The sequence below is a fragment of the Anolis carolinensis genome, chromosome 3, assembly GCF_035594765.1.
Source record: "Anolis carolinensis isolate JA03-04 chromosome 3, rAnoCar3.1.pri, whole genome shotgun sequence".
NCBI classification, from domain to species: Eukaryota; Metazoa; Chordata; class Lepidosauria; order Squamata; family Dactyloidae; genus Anolis; species Anolis carolinensis.
Window position 1 is genome coordinate 164,616,433 of NC_085843.1, and position 23,562 is coordinate 164,639,994.

The window sequence follows — 23,562 nt, forward strand, 5'->3', positions numbered from 1 at the left end:
ATCCACGCTCTCCCCGGGTGGGATTCTAACCTGGCAGCCTTCAGGTCAGCAACCCAACCTTCAAGTCACAAGGCTTTTATCCCCTAGGCCATCGGAGGCTCCTAGTTGGTCATGAGGCTTCTCTGTGCAAAGTTTGGTCCCAGCCCATTGTCGGTAGGGGCCACTGTTTCTCTGGATGCTCCCTTTCCCCCAAACTTGTCCAATATGTTCTTTTGGTTATGGGGGCTCTGTGTGCCAAGTTTGGTCCTGGTCCATCATCGGAGGGGTTCGGAGTGCCCATTCATTGGAGGTGAACTATAAATCCTAGTACCTACTACTCTCAAATGTCCAGGCCAATTCCCCTCAAAACCCACCAGTATTCAAATCTGGGCATATCAGATATGCATGGCAAGTTTGGCCCAGACCCATCCTTGTTTGGGTTCATAGTGCGTTCTGGGTGTAGGTGAACTACAACTCCTCTAAATTCCCCAGTAGGAGTCACAGTTCTGTGACTTGATGCAGGGTGAACTACAACTTCCACTATGTGGAGTCAATCCCCAAACTCCTCCAGTAAGTTTAGTTCCTGCTCAGTTCTGCTGTGTTTGTTCTGCAGACAGATTTGAAAGGGAAGGGCAGTAGGTGGGGTCATGCAAATTTCACACCAATGGAGAACCCTGGGATGCCTGCCTGTGGTGGAGGAAAATGCAAAATCTAGGATGAAATGGTCCCCAAATGAAAGCATTCCTTGGGTGGTGGGCTGTAGTGTTTGGGAAGGACATTGGCAGGGGTTGGGCTGCATGTTCATGGTGCTCGCTGTAACCGTAATGTCAGTGGAAAAGAGTGACTTGCTAGCTTCTCATCACTGGGAAATGTAGCCTGTTTGTGGAGGCCAGAGGCTGACATCCGTACCACATACACACATACGGGTTTTCGCTTTTATTATGGATTTAGATTAGATTTAGATTAGATTAGATTTAGATTTAGATAGATAGATTTAGATTAGATTAGATTAGATATAGAAGATATAGTTGTTATGACATACATTTTACAAGATTCCAGAGTAGATATATGTGGTTCTCATGTTGCCTCTTCTTGAGGCAACTTTAAAAGGTAATCTTCAGCACTGAAACTATGTTGGAAATTGTTGTCTACTGCCAGTATAAGGGGAAGTCACTCACTACTCAAGGGATGTTTTTTTTCTGGTGTTTGCTGCAATGGGATATAATTTTTCTTATAATTATAAGATTGTTAACATAAACACTTATTTTTCTTCAGGCCTAATTTTGTAGTACAAGAAAGTAGAGAAGTTGCACTTCCTGATTCTCGGGATACATCCTGTGAACCATTGAGAAGACATTTGATATCTAATTTGGCACAGCACATAATGTACAGTAAGTAGCTACTATAGTATAGATCTTTTGTAGCATACTCTCTGATACAATGATATGTGGCAAAACTTTTTTCTTCCATACTCTTTTTTTTTTCTTCTGAAACACACACACACAGGGAGTACATTTAATCTTTTGCTTTTTTATCACGGTGGTAACTTGCACCACAAGGACCATCCAGCTCTTCGGCTTAGAAATAGAGATGAGCACCAATCCCCAGAGTCGGACACGACTGGACTTAACGTCAGGGGAAACCTTTACCTTTACCTATATTGTGAATAAGATTAACAGGATTTCTTGCTTTAATACATTGTGTTGTTGGAGTATATCTATTCTAGATTTATTTGTACATAACAACAGCATACATTCATATTAGGTTCAAGTGTCTGGGATTCGTCTCTGAATATCGTGCTCATCTCAAGGGCTAGGCTACTACACAGTTCTGAGAAGTGCTGCCTTCTGCAGCATGTGGATTGATATTCTGTCCAAATTAAAGCTTTTTCAGTGCTTTTTGAGATTTCTTGGAATGTCTCCAAGCTCACCAACCACTATTGGTACCACTGTTGTTCTCTTTTGCTATAGTCATCCAATTTAATATTATTATTACTATATTGTATGACACAGCAAACAAGATAGATATGCTTGATTTCGTATCACAAAATCACAAGTCGAGCACTTCCCAAGTGTCTAGGACTGTGTGATGTATTTTCGGATGATGCGTGCAGATCCCAGTAGGGTGGCCTTTTGCAGTTGGCAGATCATGATTTTGTCAATGTCTATTGTTTCCAAATGCCGGCTGAGATCTTTTGGCACGGCACCCAATGTGCCGATCACCACCGGGACCACCTGTACTGGTTTCTGCCAGAGTCTTTGAAGTTCAATCTTGAGGTCCTGATAGCTGCTGAGTTTTTCCTGTTGTTTTTCGTCAATGCGACTGTCACCTGGGATGGCAACATCAATGATTCAAACCTTTTTCCTTTTTATTATTATTATTGTTTGTCTCTTCTTGTGGCTGTGAGATTTCCTACATGAGTCTAGTGTTTCCCAATTGCAGGATGTAAATGAGTCTAGTGTTTTCCAAGTGCAGTATCATAAATAGTTGTTAGAAATTCAGGAAGGTCAGCCCTGGTTAGTACTTGGATGGGAGACCATCAATGAAAACCAGGTGCTTTAGGCTATATTCCAGAGAAAGGAATTGGCACAACTTTTGCATGTTTCATGCCTAAGAAAACCCAATAAAATTAAGGGAGTTTCCATAAGTTACCAGACAAAAGAAACACATACACACATTATTTCTGGGTAATTCATGCTTACAGAATATTACACTAGCCAACACATATTTTGGTGTCTTAAATGTTAGCCCTGTTTCAATTCTAGTTGTTATCTGCTCGCCCATAGAAAATCCATACTCTCCATAGCAGGTTTTAAAAAGTTGGTTAGTTTCAGTTTTTGTATTAAAACAATAAAAAACCTACAGAAAATGAAAACGAGATTGAAGAAGGTTGTAAGAAAAAGCAAATTTGGTCAAAATTTTTAAAATTATAGTTTTTATAATGACCAGCTAGGATAGAATCGCTGCCATTAGATGACAGGTGAAAGCAGACAGGAGCTTTCTAAGCATGCTGATGGGATAGAAGGAAAACAATAGTGCTTGGAATCAGAATCCTAAATCTGGGAGGGCTATCTTGTTTCACCCCTGCCATGAAAGAAAGCCCAATTGTTCTCATTCAGCATGGTAAGTGATCATAGAAGTTGGTTAAACTGCTGAACTTGCTGACGAAAAGGTCGGTGGTTTGAATCCGGGGAGCAGGGTGAGCTCCTGCTGTTAGCCCCTGCTTCTGCCAACCTAGCAGTTAGAAAACATGCAAATGTGAGTAGATCAATGGGTACTGCTTTGGCGGGAAGGTAACAGTGCTCCATGCAGTCATGCCAGCCACATGACCTTGGAGGCGTCTACGGACAACACCGGCTCTTCAGCTTAGAAATGGAGATGAGCACTAACCCCCAGAGTCGGACACAACTAGACTTAACATCAGGGGAAAACCTTTACTTTTACCTTAGATTGAAACATCTGCAAAGCCATAGGTACATCACCCTGGCATGCAGGGACTTCAAAATAATGAAAAACATCAACTCGCATCCATCCATATGTTGCTGTCTATTGTTCAATCTAGTGCAGTATACTGTTGAAATACCATATTTACTCGAGTCTAATGCTCACTTTTATTGGCTAAATTGCATCGCTGAAATTGAATTTATGGCTTCCCACCAGCCTTTCCGTGGCCATCACCATTCTTTCAATACATTAAACAGCAAATCATTTTTTTGTAATGCACACATTACATTCGATGGTATTATACTCAAGTAAATACAGTCTTAGGTCCTCTTAGTCTAAACCCTAAAATATAACTATTCTTAGTTTACAAGTCGCTAACATTTTGTTCCTGTTGCCTTGTAAGCATTTCAATTGCATGACATGGCGCCAGCCTAGCTTTTATTTTATTTTGTTTGCTTTTAGCTGCTAACAAGTCATGTGCTGTGATGTCAACACACATTGTTGCGTGTTTGCTGCTCTACCGACACAGGCAGGTAAGGCCGCTCAGCTTTTGCATTCACAAAGTAATACATTTTTATTAGAGCTTGCAGTTTGCCAGTGATGCTGAGAAGGTGTTCTGTGCTTATGTAATCTTATTGTATCTTCATCATTTCTTGAATTGGATACCCAAACTTCACATTCAAACTGACTAGTGAAGTAAGTGGCCTAATTTTGTGGCTAACCTAAGAAATTTGTTCAAGGTTATGCACTGACAATAAAACTTGTTTTGGAAGTGAGTGTATGCCACAACATACATGTATATAAATGCATTGAGGAAAAGATTGTACATTACTTTAGTTGCTGGTCATCGACCGTAATAAATAAATATATATATACATTACTTTAGAACATGCATTGCCATGCAAATGTTAACGTTTTGTATTACACTATTTTTATATATATACAGAAAAAGGAGTGCCTTTGGCCCAGTCATATTAAACTTTTAGACTATTTATATGACATGCATAATCCTCATTTTGAGATCAAGATTTTTTTAAAAAATATATGGATTGTGTGTGTGTGTGTAAAATCAAGCTTTTTGTGTCAATTGTGCCAATTGCTGTGGAATTAAGCTTATCAGATGGTAATCTAAGCTGCTTGTTCTGCTGTGTTGCACGATCCAATCTTTCCTTTCTCTTGGAGAGACTGTGAGGGAATATTCAGTGCATGTTCAGGGACAAATAAATAAGTGACTGCATAAACACAAACAGAGAAACAATAGATTTAATTGGGAAATGCTGCTTATCTCTTTCCAATTATACAGAAGGTTGAAACATGCACATGTTCATCCTGTTGAGTCGGTTAACGGATGAATAAGAGATGTTCAGGGACATGGTAAGACACACACAACACTTGCCAACACACATTTTGGTGCCTGAAACATTAGCCCTATTTCTGGGAATATTTGAGTCCAAAAATGATACCTGTTTTACCCTATCAATTCTAGTTTTTGAGATACAGAACATATATCATCTATCTATCAGTTGCTATTTCCTCATCCATAGAAAACCATGATAACCATATTTAAAAAAACTAGAGCAAGTTCGGTCTACCCGATGCAATTTTCTGAATCAGTGCCCAAAATAACCCCAGGAACTGTTCTAGAAACCAAGACACCAAGATTGTTTTGTTGGGCTGTGTAATTTATTGGTGAGACACAACAACAGTTTGTCTTTTGAGTCAATTGCTGAAATATAGGGTTGTTGTATGTCTTTTGGGCTGTGTGGCCATGTTCCAGAAGTATTCTCTCCTGACGTTTCGCCCACATCTATGGCAGGCATCCTCAGAGGTTGTGAGGTATGGATAAACTAAGTAAAGAAAGGAAAGAATATATATCTGTGGAGAGTCCAGGGTGTGGCAAGAGTCCTTTGTCACTGGGAAGCCAGCATTAATGTTTCAGTTAATCACCCTAATTAACTGAACAAAATCTGGCTACCAGTATTAAAAAACTCTAAAATCAAAACAATAGATGGGAACCAACACTCTGAGGGCAGAGGACAATTAATGACTGAACAAAGGATGGTCTCCAGGCAAGAGACAAAACCTTTCCAATGCTAATTAGGGTGATTAACTGAAACATTAATGCTGGCATCCCAGTGACAAAGGACTCTTGCCACACCCTGGACTCTCCACAGATATATATTTTTTTCCTTTCCTTGCTTAGTTTCTCCATACCTCACAATCTCTGAGGATGCCTGCCATAGATGTGGGCGAAACGTCAGGAGAGAATACTTCTGGAACATGGCCACACAGCCCGAAAGACATACAACAACCCTGTGATCCCGGCCATGAAAGCCTTCGACAACATGCTGAAATATACTTTACATAGGTAAATTCCATTAATTCAATGAATCTGTCTGAGATTAACACAGTAGAATCCAGGTCAAGGCATCCTATTGTCAAGAGTGAGGACAATTATCAATACGATAATCTTCACTGAGCTCTTACCTGAAGGTCTTTCTGCTATAGTATTTGGAGAAATTTTATGAGAAAAGAATAAATGACCCTTAAAAGATGTGTGCTAGAATTGAGTTTAGATTACACATAGAGTCTTGGGATGAATCTACTTATATTCATGTGTGACTTCTGTTCATTATTCAATTCATTATACTAGCACAATGTCGCCAAATTTTTCTAAACAGTACCAAGAATATTCAAAATTTCTGTACTATTTAATCATTTCATTATGAGGTATGCAACATACATAAAAATAGGTATCCCTTTATACCAGTTGGCATCAATGATAGAAGCAGATAATTAAATTTCAGTAAAAAGCACTTTCCATTAAAAAAAAAACATTCACTATCCTACATCTTATGTTTTTTGCTCCAGGGAACTGATCTTTCCAAGCTGGTAGAAGATTTTTTCTCAATGAAGGAAGAAGTCTTGGCTCGCGACTATGACCTGGGGTTTTCAGGAAATTCTGAAGATGTTGTCATGCATGCCATCCATTTGTTGGGAAACTGTGTAACTATCACAAACACCAGTCGGAATAATGATTTCTTCATCACTCCTAGCACGTCTGTCCCTATTGTCTTTGAACTCAATTTCTACAGCAATGGGGTACTACATGTCTTCTTCAAAGAGGCAATAATTGGTATGTTTTAAGTCTTGAACTTGATCAAAGATGAGTTACAGACTACCATTATCAACTTACATCTGTCCTTGAGTGTGGCCAAAATGATTATTAGCCTCAACATACGAGGGTTATCCAGAAAGTAGATTACGTTTTGGAATTAAAAATGAACAAAGTATAGGAGAAAACATTTACCATATGCAGTTGAAAGTCACACCCAAATACCACTTCTCAACATAGTCGCCATTCAATTCTAGGCACTTATCATAGCGATGAATGAGCTTGGCAACTCCTTCCCCACAAAACTCTGCCGCTTGCACTCCTTCCTGCAGCTGTGATCCAGGACAAGCATGGGGGAAAGTTGAGCGTGGGGATTTTGCACAGCGGATGAGGAAACAACTCCCCCCCCAGAAGACTCCAGAACTTCACGTGTGCGACCCGCCATGTGGGACCAGGCATCTCCATGAAACAGCTAAATCCCCACACTCAACTTTCCCCCACGCTCGTCCTGGATTGCAGTTGCGGGAAGGAGTGACCGGCTGGTTAAGGACGCAAGCGGCAGAGTTTTGTGGGGAAGGAGTTGCCAAGCTCATTCATTGCAATGATAAGTGCCTAGATTTGAATGGCGACTATGTTGAAGTGGTATTTGGGTGTGGCTTTCAACTGCATATGGTAAATGCTTTCTCCTATACTTTGTTCATTTTTAATTCCAAAACATAATCTACTTTCTGGATAACCTTTGTAAGTTGAAATGCTAAATAGTATTTCTATCATAAGTACATAATTCTAATTCTTGAATTCATTTAATCTTAATTTCACTGGGCAAGAATGTTCTGATATTGTTGAGGTTTTATTAAGGCATTTGAAGGCAACTGTTTTTGTTTTCCTTCAGCCTGCAGTCTCCATGCCATCCAGAGTAAAAGGCATAAGAATGGCATCAATGGAATCCCAGCCAACACAATTAGTCAAGAGCAACTAGTCCGTAAAGCTGCCAGCCTGTGTTATTTACTTTCTAATGAAGGCAACTTTTCATTGGTATGTGTTTAGGTGTACGTGTATCACATGTCAGATGTTTCATTGCTACTGCTACCATGTTTCATTTATATTATAAGTTTTCGAAAAGCACAGTAAAGTACATTTGATTTTTGTAATTATCAACATCTAAAAATAGAATTGAAGACAATTGAAGAGAGAGAAATTCTGCATATATATTATACTAGCTGTGCCCGGCCACGCGTTGCTGTGGCGAAGTATGGTGGCATGAGAAATAAAGTATTGAAGAATTGGTGATAGTTAAGGTAAAGGGTAAAGGTTTTCTCCTGACATTAAGTCAAGTTGTGTCCAACTGCACACTGAAGTGGATTATATGGCAGTGTGGAGTCAAGATAATCTAGTTCAAAGCAGATAATATAAGATTATAAATGGGTTATATAGCTGTGTGGAAGGGCCTTGAGTTTACACTGCCATATAATCCAGTTCAAATCTGATAATCTGTATTTTATAGGCAATGGGGAAGAGGCCTAAGTGAGGCCTAGCTCTGCCTGTCCCCTGGCTGAGTGGGTTGCTAGGAGACCAAGTGGGCGGAGCTTAGCCTTTTAACTGGCAGCAATTGGATAAAAAAATTATTCCTCTCCCTCTAATTAGGACTTTATTTTTGTTTTCTTTTTGTTGTATGAACGTAGAGGCATGGATGAGGGGTTGTGCTGCCAAGTTTAGTGTTTCTGGGATGTGTAATTTTGTTGTTTTGTCCTAGGCTGAAATTTCATTACCCTTTTATATAGAGAGATAGAAGAATGGGAGGCATGCAGAGTTATGGAAAAAATGGAAATTCTGAGACATTTTAAAGTGTGATAGCTCTGTAGAAACAAATTAGAATGTTTTAAAGAAAGCAAAGGCGAAAGACTAGTGTAGACTAACGGGCAATATAAATACTACGGGACTGATTACTCGTGGGTAGGGTGTTGATGCTGTTTAAAACAGAAGAGGCATTATGAAATAATTTTCCATATTTCTATTTCCCATTGAGAATGTTTGATAAATAGGGAGCGGATTTCTTCATCTGGGTGTTTTCACGTGCTTTCTAGAAAGTACCATATTTCACCACGTAATAGTCGGAATATTTTGCATCATTTTTGTTGGAGAAAAGGAGTGTGTGACTATGACCCAGAGAAATAAAAAGTGCATTACTGTTTACAGTGTAGCTAGCATGGAAAGACCCCACACTTTCCTCATCACATAACTTACTACACAAATAACAGCTTTGCCTGTGACCTATCTCCCCGTGCAGCTATGGCTCTTCACTGAGCTGAGTCTGAAAGCTGGTATCTTCACTGGATTGAGTCTGAAAGTACAATGTTGAAGAGAGTGACAATAGCAGCTTTTGGACTCAGACCAGTGAAGAGTCATAACTGCAATGAAAGGGGGGGGGGGGGGGAACAAATTTGGGACCCCAAAGAGAGTGTGCAATTTCTACATGGTGGCAACTATTATGTGGTGAAATCCAGTAATTTACATACAATGTGCAGTGTAGCCCATGGCGTCATTAGTCTCATCTCTACATTTCCTGCAAATGTGAAATCATAATTGGGTACAATAACCCATAATAATTTGTGACATAGTGCTTGTAACCAGATATGAGTAGATGTTTCCATGCTTCTTTCCCAAAAGTACATTCTTGGCCTTGTTATGCTGCACAGCTCCTTAACAGCTATGCTTTTTACCCATTTCCTAGTTACCCTTTGGTTTTCACTTTTAAGTAGGAACAAGTGAAACCTTTGGGTTGTCTTGAATTTTGTGAAATGTGTAAATATAAAAGAAGTGAAGCTAATCAAGGAACCTTGCAAATACAATCAGTCCTCTGTATCCATGAATTCTGCATCCATGGATCCTGTAAAGAAGCTATGAACGACTGAGGTTCTCTCAGGCAGGGGGGAATCCTTTTAAAATCCCACTGTTGCCACCAATTTGTGGAGATGTGGAGATGGAGGTTGTTTTTATTAAATATATTTATTATTAAATAGTATTTATTAAATATCCGCTGCCACTAGTTATTAAAGATGTCTTGTTTAAACGCTGCCACCAGATGTTAAGGGGATTATCAACTCTTGCCACCACTATTGGAAGATTTAGCCACTGGCTACTTAGAGAGGAGCCTTTTTATATTTTGTTTTTCTTTCTTCTTCTTGTTTGAGGCACATTACTGAACAGTTGCAAAGTTATATTGAGGCACAAGCTTAAGAGTTACAATTCTCACTTAGAGGCACTTCCCTTAACAGTTGTACTAACAGAATGAGATGATTTAAACTTCCTAAAATGTCACTTCTTTCTATACTGCTTTAACTGCTGTCACCCTGTGAATTACAAACACAACTTATCTGTTCCTTATCTGGAAACAGACTACCTTAAAATAAGTCACCAAACTTATTTTAAAATTGACTCAAAAATCAAACATTTGAGCCATCCTGATCCCTCAACCAGAATCAGTCTCCCGGTACCTCATAAGGGCACCGACTCTAAAAGCTAACCTTCCCTATGGTTCTCTGACCACAGACTGACTGACATAGCTTCACCTCTGAAGAATAAACTTCTATTTCACAGTACTTGAAATATTTGCCATACTCCACAACTTTTCTCTCAATTGGTCTCTGTCCCTCTATACATCCATACCAATTGACTAATTTATTCCAGGCTGCAATAGGAATTACCTCATAGTCCACCCTATTCATGCAATACTTTTTTAAAGTCTGAGTTTCTGAATCTGCAAAAAGTTTCGCGTTGTCAATGGGTCCTGGGTAATGATCAGGCTTTCCTGCATAATACAGGTCCCAACTTTCAAATCCCATGTACTTCTTCCACTTCATGAACCACTTATAATCAATCAGGCACCAAGAATCTCCTGGGCACAATGGCATTTTCAGAAGTGGTGCGAGCTCAATCCGCCACATCTCCACAAATTGGGGGCAGCGGTGGGATTTTAAAAGGATTCCCCCTGCCTGAGAGAACCTCAGTCGTTCATAGCTTCTTTACAGATCCAAACATCAATCAACAGCTTGAAAATATCCCAACAAAATAAAATAAGAAAAGCAAACTTTGTTTTTGGCATTTTATATAAGGAACACTATTTTATGATTGCATTGCACATTGTTGTGTATTATAGGATTTCAGCATCCATGGATTTTAGTGTCCCATGAGAGCTCTTGGAAATAAATCCCAGCATATAACAAAAGCCGGACTGTACATTTGTAGATATGACTCACTCATTTTTGCCAGCCTTCCCATAGACATTTAAGAATCACTTGGGCTACTCAAGAAAACTGAATTGAAAGAATGAACACTTTTACTTGTTGAAATTATCTTCTTTAATTACAGTAGAGTCTCACTTATCCAACATAAACAGGCCGGCAGAACGTTGGATGAGTGAATATGTTGGATAATAAGGAGAGATGTTATACAACAAATTTGACAGAAAAAGTAGTTCATTACACGTTAATGCTATGTAGTAATTACTGTATTTACGAATTTAGCACCAAAATATCACAATGCATTGAAAACATTGACTACAAAAATGCATTGGATAATCCAGAACATTGGATAAGTGAGACTCTACTGTACTCCTATCTGCAGGCCTATAAATTTCTTTATGAAAGACTGTAGTTACAGAAAGGCTTATTAGAGTGTTGAAGAACATTATGGTAGAAGATGTGACATAAGTAACTAAGTTGACTTGTTCTTCTATTCAGCCCTGCCAGCTGTTATGTCAGGTGTGTCATGAGGCAATCGAACAGTTCATACAATATGGAATTCTGTTGATAGCAGAGGTAAGATGCTATTCCTATTTTTTTGTCATTTAAATGCATAAGAGCCTGCTATGCCTCTTTGTAAACAATCAGTTGACAGGTATAAGCTTTGGAGACACTTTTCTTAGAATTCCAGCCAAGTTGATATTAAAATTGTTACCCCCAAAGGAGGGCATAAAAATATTTCCAAGCCAAAACCACATTGTCATATTTGAAAGTATAAAATCACCTCGTCATTTCTCATTTTTACATATTGTATCTATTGTGCATTACTAGTTCATATTTGCTTTCAGTTTGAAGAATAAAGGAAACCATGGTCTTGAACTTGCAAGACCTTAGGAGGTCTGTTGATGGCTGGGACTCTTGGAGGTTTGTCATTCAAAGGCCTGCCATAAGTTGAAACGGACTTGACAGCAAATAATGACGAATACTGATTTCAGATCTAAGATGAGCTTACAATGCAAAATAACATTTTGCACCTCAATAAATGCACATGTATTTTGAACACTTTGGGTGAGACATACACCATCTAGAGTTTTCTAAAATGATAAACAATGGTTGATTTTTAAAAAATCAAGCTGAGAAATATTTGCCAACCAATAATCCTATTTTTAGAATATTATGTTGCCAGCCTTTTTATGTATGCCCAGCAATAAACTAATTTGTAAAGTTAAGATCAGTCCATACCAAACTTAACTTTGCAACTTGGGCCCAGTTACATATACATACTATTAAATTATGAAAGATTTCATGAGAGCAGGCATTTATGATTGTGCTTAAACTGTATTTTTTGGAAAGGTTGGAGTTAGAATCATAACAAAGCAATTGTCTGCACCTTTTGCTTCAGGTCTAAAGTCTCATTGATTTTCTTCCTTTTATGAGACAGCATTGCCTTTAAATTGACTTCTTTTTTCTTTAAAGTTGTTTTTTTGTTATCACCCATTTTAATAGCAATATGTAATCTAATACTTGGTCCTCTAGAAGGCACTATTTTTCTTCTTTTCTAATATTTAGTTCCAATTCAACAGAAAAGAGGATGAATTACTTACAAATATAAAATCTGAGAGAGACTAGATACGGATTTATGTGTATGAGGGAGAAGACAGAATTGTTTAGGACTAAGTTTCCTGGAGGAAACCTGTGTTTTCTGTCCCTTTCTTGAGGTCAAATGTGTATTCTGTCTCTTCCGCAAGTGAAATTTGAACATTCTGAGGCAATTGGGGAAAGTATTGGCTTTTTCTGTTTGGAAATGATTCGTTAATTATGAAGTTTATTTTTATGTATTTGAGCTAAATGCAAGTTTTAAAAATCGCTCCATAATGTTGAGGATTAAATGACATACTGGCTAGTAGTGGGAAAAAAGATAGGTGAGGGAGTTGGGTTTTTTTTCGTGTCAGGAGCGAATTGAGAAACTGCAAGTTGCTTCTGGAGTGGGAGAATTGGCCGTCTGCTAGGACGTTGCCCAGGGGACGCCCGGATGTTTTGATGTTTTTAACCATCCTTGTGGGAGGCTTCTCTCATGTCCCCGCATGAAGCTGGAGTTGATAGAGGGAGCTCTCCCCAGGTGGGATTCGAACCTTGGCAGCCTTCAGGTCAGCAACCCAACCTTCAAGTCACAAGGCTTTAACCCACTATGCCACCGGGGCTCCAAGGTGAGGGAGTGAGGAAGAAACTTAACAGTTCCTCTTGCAATCCAAAATCTACTCCTGTGGGTTGCAAAGCCTTCTTGGAACAAAGTGGGACCTTGTGCCTGGCAGCTGCAGAAATAAGGAGGATTAAGGGACAATTTCCCCCTCATTCTGCCAGCACATTTGCTGTGGGTTGTAAACTTCCAGTTGCATTAGGCAAAGTTTGGACTCATTCCAACTCATTTTTAGTGTGACCAGATAACACCGTGTAACACGATTTTTGTTCTTAGGTTATGAATGTCATTTCCTAATTGGTTCTATCATAAAAGGCAAAAGGTCTCACCTTGTTCCAAGAAGGCTTTGCAACCCACAGGAGTGGATTTTGGATTGCAAGAGGAACTGTTAAGTTTCTTCCTCACTCCCTCACCTATCTTCCCCCCCCCCCCCCCCCCACTACTAGACAGTATGTCATTTAATCCTCAACATTATGCTGCGATTTTTAAAACTTGCATTTAGCTCAAATACATAAAAATAAACACTTTCATAATTTACAACTTAACGAATTATTTCCAAACAGAAAAAAGTGCCGACACAGTCATGCACCCACATATACATACCCGGAAAGGAGGGAGGGAAGGTGGTTCCTTCCACCTTAATGCTAAGATCTGGATGTTGCTAATTCTCATGAGTGAATGTGGGACATTGTGGGTGCAAGGGAGAGAGGGAGAAGGAGAAAGAGAAGTGCACACTTAAGGAATTTCGGCTCCACACAAAAGTAGGCTTTCGTGTCGAGCTGAGTTTCGTGTGCAGAGGGGGCTGCCTGTTTCGTGCTTCCGAATAAATGGAAGACATAAAAGAAACGGAAGAAACTGTAAGAACGAATTTCGCATACATGTCTATTTTCTGGAGTATAACAACTACTTTCAAAGTTAGCACCACACAATTACAGGAAATAACACTTTCAAACCAGGAACAGATTTTTTTTCACATTTTGTTGCATAGTGTAATGTAACATTTTTTGCAAGATGGGAAATATGTGCGAGTAGTTGTAGTGCATTTCTAACACAGGGGATATGTTTTGTATTTGCATGTAACATATTAAGGCAGAAAATATCTGCTAACCAAATCATACACAGTTTATGAAATTCTTCTAAGTTTACCCGAGGAAGCCTTTGTATATACCATATGGAGATCTACACTGTCTGACCACAATATACCATAGTAAAGGTAAAGGTTTCCTCTGACGTTAAGTCCAGTCGTGTCCGACTCTGGGGGTTGGTGCTCATCTCCATTTCTAAGCCAAAGAGCCGGCGTTGTCCATAGACATCTCCAAGGTCATGTGGCTGACATGACTGCATGGAACGCCGTTACCTTCCCGCCGGAGCGGTACCTATTGATCTACTCACATTTGCATGTTTTCGAACTGCTAGGTTGGCAGAAGCTGGGGTTAACAGCGGGTTCTCATTCTGCTCCCCGGATTTGAACCTGCGACCATGTTGGCTAATAAATTTCATTTTCAATAGCTAGTGAGAAATACAAAAGCATGATATCCCCCCTGGTCATGTTTTCTAGCTGCATGCTGCCTCTAATAATGGGAGTAATGCATAGCCGTAAAGTTTATTAAAATATTTAATAAACTGTTCTAGTATACCAAGAAGAGGTTAAAATGGCAAAACCTTGACAGACAAAAATAATTCTGCTGTTTACTGTTTGCAAAACCTTGACAGACAAAAATAATGCTGCTGTTTGCATGATTCTTTCGGTTTGCATTTCTATATTAAGCAGGATGAACAGGAGGATATTAATCCTAACCTTACAGAACAGCACTGGGAGAAGAAGATCCCAGGTCCATTGTCTTGGCGGAGTGATGAGGAAGATGAAGACAGTGACTTTGGTGAAGAACAGCGGGATTGCTATTTGAAGGTATTGCATAAAACTAAAGGAGCACCAGCCAACTTTGGCTCATGTTTGGTGAAGGGTGAGTCTGTAGGAACTCACTCTAGAAATTATATGTACTATCTCCCTGAAATTGCAGGACTGAAGTTGTGCCTAAATGACATTCATACAATGTTGTGTGCTGGACCTAACTGACAAACCCAACCTCTTTTTGTCTACTTCCACTTTTGCTTTGCGTTTGCTTATGTCCCAGCAATATCTCTTGCCACCTTGTCTTCATATTTGTTTGTAAATACAGTAGAGTCTCACTTATCCAACACTCACTTATCCAATGTTCTGGATTATCCAACGCATTTTTGTAGTCAATGTTTTCAATACATCGTGATATTTTGGTGCTAAATTCGTAAATACAGTAATTACTACATAGCAATACTGTGTATTGAACTACTTTTTCTGTCAAATTTGTTGTATAACATGATGTTTTGGTGCTTAATTTGTAAAATCATAACCTCATTTGACATTTAATAGGCTTTTCCTTAATCTCTCCTCATTATCCAACATATTCGCTTATCCAATGTTCTGCCGGCCCATTTACGTTGGATAAGTGAGACTCTACTATATACACATTGAGCTTTCATAAAATAGTGGACCACTCCTGTTTCTTTTTTTTTTTCTTTCTTTTTTTTGTAATAATTTTTTATTGAAAATTTTCAAACAACTTATACATTGAAAGAGGGGGAACAATATTTAATAGAAAAGTTAAGAAAAATAGAAAAGGAGAAGAAAAAAAATAAAAAATAAAAAATAGAATAAAGAAAAAATATAAAAAAAGAAAAAGATAGTATTTTTTTAAAAAAGAAGGTTTTTTTGAACTTCCGCTCAACTCTTGTTCCTGTTCTGTTTTTCTTTTGTTCTAATTCTTTTTAATTCTTTCCCGTTTGATTAAAAAGAAAATCTTTATTTTCCGTCTATTCTTCAAGGATTGTAATTTACATTCATGTACTCAAATATAGACCAGTCAGTCTTCTTTACCCCCTTACCAGTATTTTTTTTTCCAAATAATGTGTTAGCTGGTCCATATCTTTTATTTCCCATATTTTTTTAAACCAATCTTCTCTATCCGGTATCTGCTCCATCTTCCACTTCTTTGCAAGGACCATCCTTGTTGCTGTTGACAAAAATATTACTAGCTTTTCTTTTTTGATATCATGAAAAATGTCTTTATCCAAAATGCCCAAAAGGTAAGTCCTGTTTCTTGTTCCTCAAGTTTTTTAAAAAAAATGTGTCAGAAGCGACTTGAGAACATACTACAAGTCGCTTCTGGTGTGAGAGAATTGGCTGTCTGCAGAGATGTTGCCCAGGGGACGCCCGGATGTGTTCGCTGGGAGGCTTCTCTCATGTCCTCGCAAGCTAGAGCTGACAGATGGGAGCTCATCCCGCCTTGTGGATTTGAACCAGCAACCTTCAGCTGGCACAAGGGTTTAACCCATTACACCACCACAGCTCCTGTTCCTCATGGTGATAGTTTATTTCAAGGGTATTCAATTTTTGTCATTTTACCCAGATTTCCAGCTCACTGCTGTAATGATTTGGCTGTTAAGCAAGCCTTCTTCATTTTAGGCTTGTTTGGTTTTTGTCCGTTTAAGTTTTTCACCCCTGGATATCCTATTTCTGCAGAACAAGGGACTCCTCAAGTTATCTTTTCAAGCAGTTGGCTATATAAGTATTAGTTGTGGCCAGGGGGGGCGGACTATGGCGCAGGCTGTTGAGCAGCTGGAATAAATCCCTCTGACCATGAGGTCATGAGTTCGAGGCCAGCCCGTGGCGGGGTGAGCACCCGTCAATTAAAAATAAAAAATAGCCCCTGCTCGTTGCTGACCTAGCAACCTGAAAGATAGTTGCATCTATCAAGCAGGAAATAAGGTACCACTTATAAAAGTGGGGAAGCAAGTTTAACTAATTTACGACCTGGAATGAGGAAGTGCCGTCAGAGTGGATGACAAAGCAGCTGCTCCCCCCTGTGGCCAGAATCGAACATCCCCTCAGGAGAAGGTTAAATTGCCTCTGCGTCTGTCTGTCTCGGTCTCTGTTTGAGTTGTTTATGGGCATTGAATGTTTGCCCTATGTGTGTATAATGTGATCCGCCCTGAGTCCCCTTCGGGGTGAGAAGGGCGGAATATAAATACTGTAAATAAATAAGTCTCAGTCTTGGTGGTAAAAAAGGATTAAATAAAATATATGGAAGAATGATAGAAGATAAGCAGTCTATGTATAGAATAATGGAAAACAAGTGGGAAAAGGAAGGGGCCTAGGAAATAGAAAAGATAGTCAATGGTTTAAATAAAATAAAAATAGACAAATATAAGGAATTAGAACTGAAAATAATTACGAAATGGTACAGAACACCAATTCAGCTGGCACACATGATTCAGGGTTTAAATCCCAAATGTTGGCATTGTGGGAGTAGGGAGTCATGGTACTCTCATCTATGGTGGGAATGTGAAGAGATAAAAAAATTCTGGAAACAAATTCTAACCCAGCTTGAATTACATACTAAAACCAAATTTGATATAAATATGCAAATTCTGTTAATAGGGATATATGGGGATAGAAGAATTAAGGACCAAGACCAAGACTTAATGATGATAATGTTTAGAGCCGCACACGCAGTAATAGCGTGGGGGTGGAAGGATAAAAAGAAATGGACACTTGAAAATGGCATGAATATATATGGGATCAAATACAACTGGATATTATGGACATTATAAGAAACAAAGAAACATGGTCAGACAAACAGAAGAAAATTAAAGAAATATGGACTCCATTTAGCAGATGGTTACAGATTGTTAAACCATATGACGAAAGTTGGAAGAAAAAATTGGAAAGAATGGAAAGAAGGCTCATGTAACAAGAAAATAAGGTTTGCGTTGTCAACAGGGAGGGGGGTGGGGTGGGTGTGGGGGAGGGAGAAGGGAATGGAAAAGGAAAATGTAATTATGATTATGTATTATAAAATAATGATTAATAAAAATTCCCTCTGGGGAGGGGAAAAAAATAAATAAATAAGTCTCAGTAATGCAAGGGTATAAAATAGATATACCACTATCAATATGTGGTTTGCAGGTATACAACCCTTGTATATCTGAATTGGATTAAGGATAAGATTCACCTGATATATAGTCGTGTTGCATCATATTTGATCTTCCTTTGTAGTGACTAATTTCTAGGGGTTTGTTTTGTTCCTTTATTACTTACGCAGGTCAGCCAGTCACAGGAGCACCAGCAATACATCACCTTCCTTCAGAAGCTGCTCGGACCCTTACTGGAAGCATACAGTGCTGCCGCCATATTTATCCATAATTTCAGTGGTCCTGTCAGTGAATCTGAGTACCTTCAAAAATTACACAAATATTTAATAATGAGAACAGAGAAGAATGTTGCTGTATATGGTATGTGCAACATCATCTTTCTATGAAACAGTTTGTGTCCCTGGTATTGTACTTAGCAATGTTTATTTTATTCACCCTGAGATAATATTTTTCTTTTCACCTTCCCCACGTTTACAGCTGAGAGTGCCACCTACTGCCTTGCAAAAAATGCAGTGAAAGTATTCAAAGACATAGGTGTAAGTATTTATTTCTTTCACAACCCCTTGTTGTCATTTATAATTCTTGCGTGTCCTCAAGTCATTTTAAAGCTACCAGGATATTTTCTTGGCAAGATTGGTTCAGAGGTTATGACTCACCCAAGATCACCTGGTTGAGATTTTCGTGGCCAAGTGAGGATTCAAGCTTTTATTATATACTGAACAGTAGTTGTCTTCTCAAACCAGCATAATCAGGCAAACTGTGAATCCTGTCAAGAATTTCTTGTTACTACCATTATTTTCATGTACAACAATCTATGGTACGTACATTTGCCAATCCTGTTATGCTCTGGTGTTCTGTTTGGTGGGCATGTTTCCAAACAAAAACTTTGCTAGGTCTTACTTTTGGGGGAGGCCTTATATATATATTATTGCTTATATTTAGCAATTCAGCAAAACCTCTACTAGGTCTTATTTTCAGGGGATGTCTTATTTTCGGGGAAACAGGGTATCCTGTGTTAATTTAAAAAAAAAATCCTGTAAAATTTGAACAAATGGATTTGGTACCTTTTGCGGGGAAAAGCCCCAGAAAAGCATTTGCCTGTGGCCCACCTGCCAGTTGATGAGTGCATGAATCATAGACTCATAATAGTTGGAAGAGACCTCGTGGGCCATCCAGTCCAACCTGCTGCCAAGAAGCTGGAAAATCACATTCAAAGTACCCCCGACAGATGGCCATCCAGCCTCTGTTTAAAAACCTCCACCACACTCCGGGGCAGAGAGTTCCACTGCTGAACAGCTCTCACAGTTAGGAAGTTCTTCCTAATGTTCATGTGAAATTTCATTTCCTGTAGTTTGAAGCCATGAGTCAGTTGCCAATGCCACAGTGATTCTGCCATTGAGGCCTGCAGAAAGCACGTGGTTATCTTTTATGTTCTCTCAAAGAGAGTTGGTTTATTGATGATGCTATTAATTTTTTGCACTGAAAGTTTTTTGGTGCAACATAGAACCACAGAAAACCTCTTGGCATCATATATCTGCATAGATTTGGCCCTTTTTAAAAAAGTTATACATCTGGCTTTTGGTGTTTCCTTTTAGCCATGATACCTGGATGTCACTTTAATGCTTGACTCTGAATAGATTCAAGAATACTTTCATATAATATATTAGAGGGGCTTTTTCACCCGTATGTGCTATTTGCTTATACAGTAGAGTCTCACTTATCCAACACTCGCTTATCCAATGTTCTGGATTATCCAATGCAGTTTTGTAGTCAATGTTTTCAATATACAGTAGAGTCTCACTTATCCAACATAAACGGGCCGGCAGAACGTTGGATAAGCAAATATGTTGGATAATAAGGAGAGATTAAGGAGAAGCCCATTAAACATCAAATTATGATTTTATAAATTAAGCACCAAAACATCATGTTATACAAGAAATTTGACAGAAAAAGTAGTTCAATATGCAGTAATGCTACATATTAATTAGTGTATTTATGAATTTCGCACCAAAATATCATGATATATTGAAAACATTGACTACAAAAATGCGTTGGATAATCCAGAACGTTGGATAAGCGAGTGTTGGATAAGTGAAACTCTACTGTATCGTGATATTTTGGTGCTAAATTTGTAAATACAGTAATTACTACATAGCATTACTGCATATTGAACTACTTTTTCTGTCAAATTTCTTGTATAACATGATGTTTTGGTGCTTAATTTGTAAAATCATAATCTAATTTGATTTTTAATAGGCTTTTCCTTAATCCCTCCTTATTATCCAACATATTCACTTATCCAACGTTCTGCTGGCCCGTTTATGTTGGATAAGTGAGACTCTACTGTACCAGCTTCAAAGGCCTCTATGAATCATGAGGTCAATTTCAGAGCCTTACATTAACCTCCAGATAATGGGCAACAATGAAAGATGTTGTTAAACACACCCTTTTCCTTTGTCCTTCTAGGTGTTTAAGGAGACGAAAGAGAAGAGAGAGAGTGTGTTGGAACTAAGCAGCACTTTTCTACCTCATGGCAACAGGCAAAAACTACTAGAATATATCCTGGGTTTTGTTATACTGTAGAACAGACTTCTCATCATCTGCCACCACGAACTCGGGAGACTTTGGAGAATGTGACAGAGAGCTTCAGGGCTTTTTTGGCTGCTTCCTTAGTGTTTATAGTGCCATTTTGATAAGGCCTTATCTGACCCAAACCACTGGAAGACAAGTGCCTTCTTAAATATGCATGTCTGGACCTTTACGATTCCGTAACCAGTTAAACACTTACAACATACTGGATGCAAGCTACTAAGCCATGTTTGTGCAAAGCAAAACACAAAAAATGCCCTACTTTTCACATGAATCACGTGTTACATATTTGCACTGCAAAGTGTTATGTTTATTTCAAGACTATTGACTGTGAGAAAGGCACAAATACCATTACCATTAATCTGGAGTTCTGAGTAAGATAAAATAATTCAGTCTCATATGCAAACTTTCCAAAAGCCTTGTCAGCAAGAGCAACTCATTCTTGCGGATTAATGTGTTTAGGAGAATTGATTGTAATGGATGGAAGGGGCATTTAATAATTTTCCCCCATAGATTATTGTGGGGACATGCTAAATAGAAATAATAGAGCAACAGCCAGGTTCTCATGAGGGATCCGTTGAACAACTCCCAGTGACTCACACCTACGTATTGTGTTTGTAGTGGCAGAATAAATTCATTAAGATCTATTGGGTTTTATCCCCAGTAGGAATGGAGAATAAATACAGTCATTATTTTATTTAAAATTTGGACCTTTGGTTTTTTGCATCCAAAACACTAAGATACTTTTCTTGATTTTTCTTTGAACCGGAAGGATAATATTGGTTTGCTCCTTTCCAGTATTATGAATATAGTATAAGCACTATAAACTTTAGAGATAATGTTGAAATATTGCGTAGGTGAATCTAATCTTGATTCCTTTTGGATGGAAAATGTTAGGACTAGAATTGTGCCAGTAAAATGGCTTAAGCAAATGTGTAACTCTGGCTTAGGTGTCTATGCTTAATGATAAGGTTTGAGGATAATACTGCAAATATTCATTCTTAAAAGATAATAACTCCCAGAGTGAAATAAACACAATATCAACATTATTTGAGGCAAGAAATACGTGATTTGTTCTTGAGATAACTTCTCACCTTATTGAATGAAGAACATGGACATGAATCACATTGTCTTCTGATTGAGTTTGGGAAATTGTTTGGTCGTGAAAATCTACTTGAGCTATCATTTATTTCGGGTGGGAATTGAATGGTGACGGCATTGCACATTCACTACCACACGGATCTTCTGTGCAGTTTGTTTGTTTACTCCACAACTGTGTGTGCACTCTACGTTTGTGAAAGTCTTGCCTTTTACAACTATATTTGTGGGTTAAAGCAATTAACAAATTGCAATATTTTGTCAGTATTCCCACATCAGTGCCTGAGATGAGCTGCTGTGCATGTTTTCCATCACGAAATAGGTGCTTTAAAACATTTTACATTGAATTTCTGAACCAAAGTGACATCATATCCTGACAGCACCAGACAGCAAAAACAGAATCAATTTGCTTGATCTTTTATTGTTTCCAGCAAAATAGCATCCAAAATGAACTCCATTTGTTCTAATAAAGCCTAGTAGCTACTTAAAGCAATTACATCTCATCCTTGCGAATGTGCACTATTTGTTAAACTGAATGTATTCTCTGAATAGCAATTTCTAAATATTACGGATGGCTTCTATTTAAGATCAGATAAATAGGTGCTTGTAAATAAGTGACTTCTTTTTTGTTTGACCACACTTCGGTAGATGTTCAGTGTATGCTAGAATTAAGTTTGTGTAATTATTTTCCCTAAAAAAGAAACAAGCAATATATTGCCGGTAATGCTTGACTAACTTTAATGAAAATGTTCTACTTTAAAAGAAAAAAAAATGCGTAGGAGTAACTTTGGTCTCTAGGAAGCTAGTTGTTACTAATGAGAATAATGTATTACCGTATTAAAATATTCTTGGTGTGTTGCAGTGTGTATCTGAGTTGATGATACAATGCAGTGTATCCTAACTGCTGAATGTGAAGGGATGCTTTTAGTGTGGACGTCATACATGGCAGAGAGACATTGCATGTGCTGAAATGTCAAGCTGTGAATGTTGTGCAGGTATAGGGAAGGGTATGTTTTACGCGGCATGGATATGGCTCTACACATAGTTGCACATGTGCTGGTTTGGCTTTTCCATGGAAATGAAGCACAGAGTTCTTTACTACTAAAGCAACTAAATATAATTCTGCCTTTCCTTGGTTTATTTTTAAGACCCAATCTTGCTAATGTAAGATTTTACTTTTTCACTTTTACATGCTTTGTCTCTTTATCGTTCTCTTTATAATATTAAACTTAAATATCTAAAATTGATTTAATTGTACATATAGAAGTACAGCTCTACACGTTAATATAAAGAGCAACATTCCACTTACATGTCTCAATTCTGTTGGATGACTAACGTGTCTAAATTTTATCCTCTTAGGAATGGATTAAAAGAGAACCCTGTGGATGATTTCCTAAGGACTTGCACCTGTCCTTTTATAGTGACATCTCTATTTGCCTACTTTATATTTAGGCGTCACATCATGCTTTTTAATGAATTGGCCTGCCTGTACCTTTGAAAAAGAAGCATGCGATTTGCAACAGTGATGAAGGGCTGGGAGAAAATTGCAAAATTCTGTAGCTGTTCTATATATTTCTACTTACAAAACAGGCATGGTCTTGAAAAATGTTAATATACAGCTTTTCCCATTTTAACATCTGATATATCTCTTGTAAGAAGCACAACGCAGGACAATAATTTTATTTTAATAAACAACTTGGAATTTCTTTGGAATGCGACTGATTCTTTTATAATAAGAGTCTGTTCACAATCTGATGTCCACTTAGCAATACAGCTATGCTTCGACCTCAAATTTCCCCCTCAAATAGAGAACTGGAGTAACTTTACTTTCCCGTCTAATGTAATGCTGCACTTTATAGTAGCCACATCTGGAAAACGCCCATGAATAAACAAATCTATGCAATACATGGCCAAAGGTTCATAAATTA

At 38.3% G+C, this 23,562-nt stretch overlaps 1 protein-coding gene across 2 annotated transcripts in view; it reads left to right on the forward strand.

Annotated features, from left to right (window-relative positions):
• Positions 1-23,340, forward strand: part of gpam (glycerol-3-phosphate acyltransferase, mitochondrial) — a 79,871-nt gene extending 56,531 nt beyond the window's left edge. The window contains exons 13-21 of one of the 2 annotated variants that reach the window (XM_008114752.3): positions 1,255-1,370; positions 3,886-3,956; positions 6,295-6,559; positions 7,431-7,573; positions 11,278-11,355; positions 14,745-14,885; positions 18,118-18,307; positions 18,425-18,483; positions 20,414-23,340. In XM_008114752.3, the coding sequence (XP_008112959.2) occupies positions 1,255-1,370; positions 3,886-3,956; positions 6,295-6,559; positions 7,431-7,573; positions 11,278-11,355; positions 14,745-14,885; positions 18,118-18,307; positions 18,425-18,483; positions 20,414-20,530 (1,180 nt within the window). In that variant the 3' untranslated portion in view covers positions 20,531-23,340. The remainder of the gene's footprint in view (positions 1-1,254; positions 1,371-3,885; positions 3,957-6,294; positions 6,560-7,430; positions 7,574-11,277; positions 11,356-14,744; positions 14,886-18,117; positions 18,308-18,424; positions 18,484-20,413) is intronic. The other variant, XM_016995071.2, reaches the window with a different exon arrangement.
• The last annotated feature ends 222 nt before the right edge of the window (positions 23,341-23,562 follow it).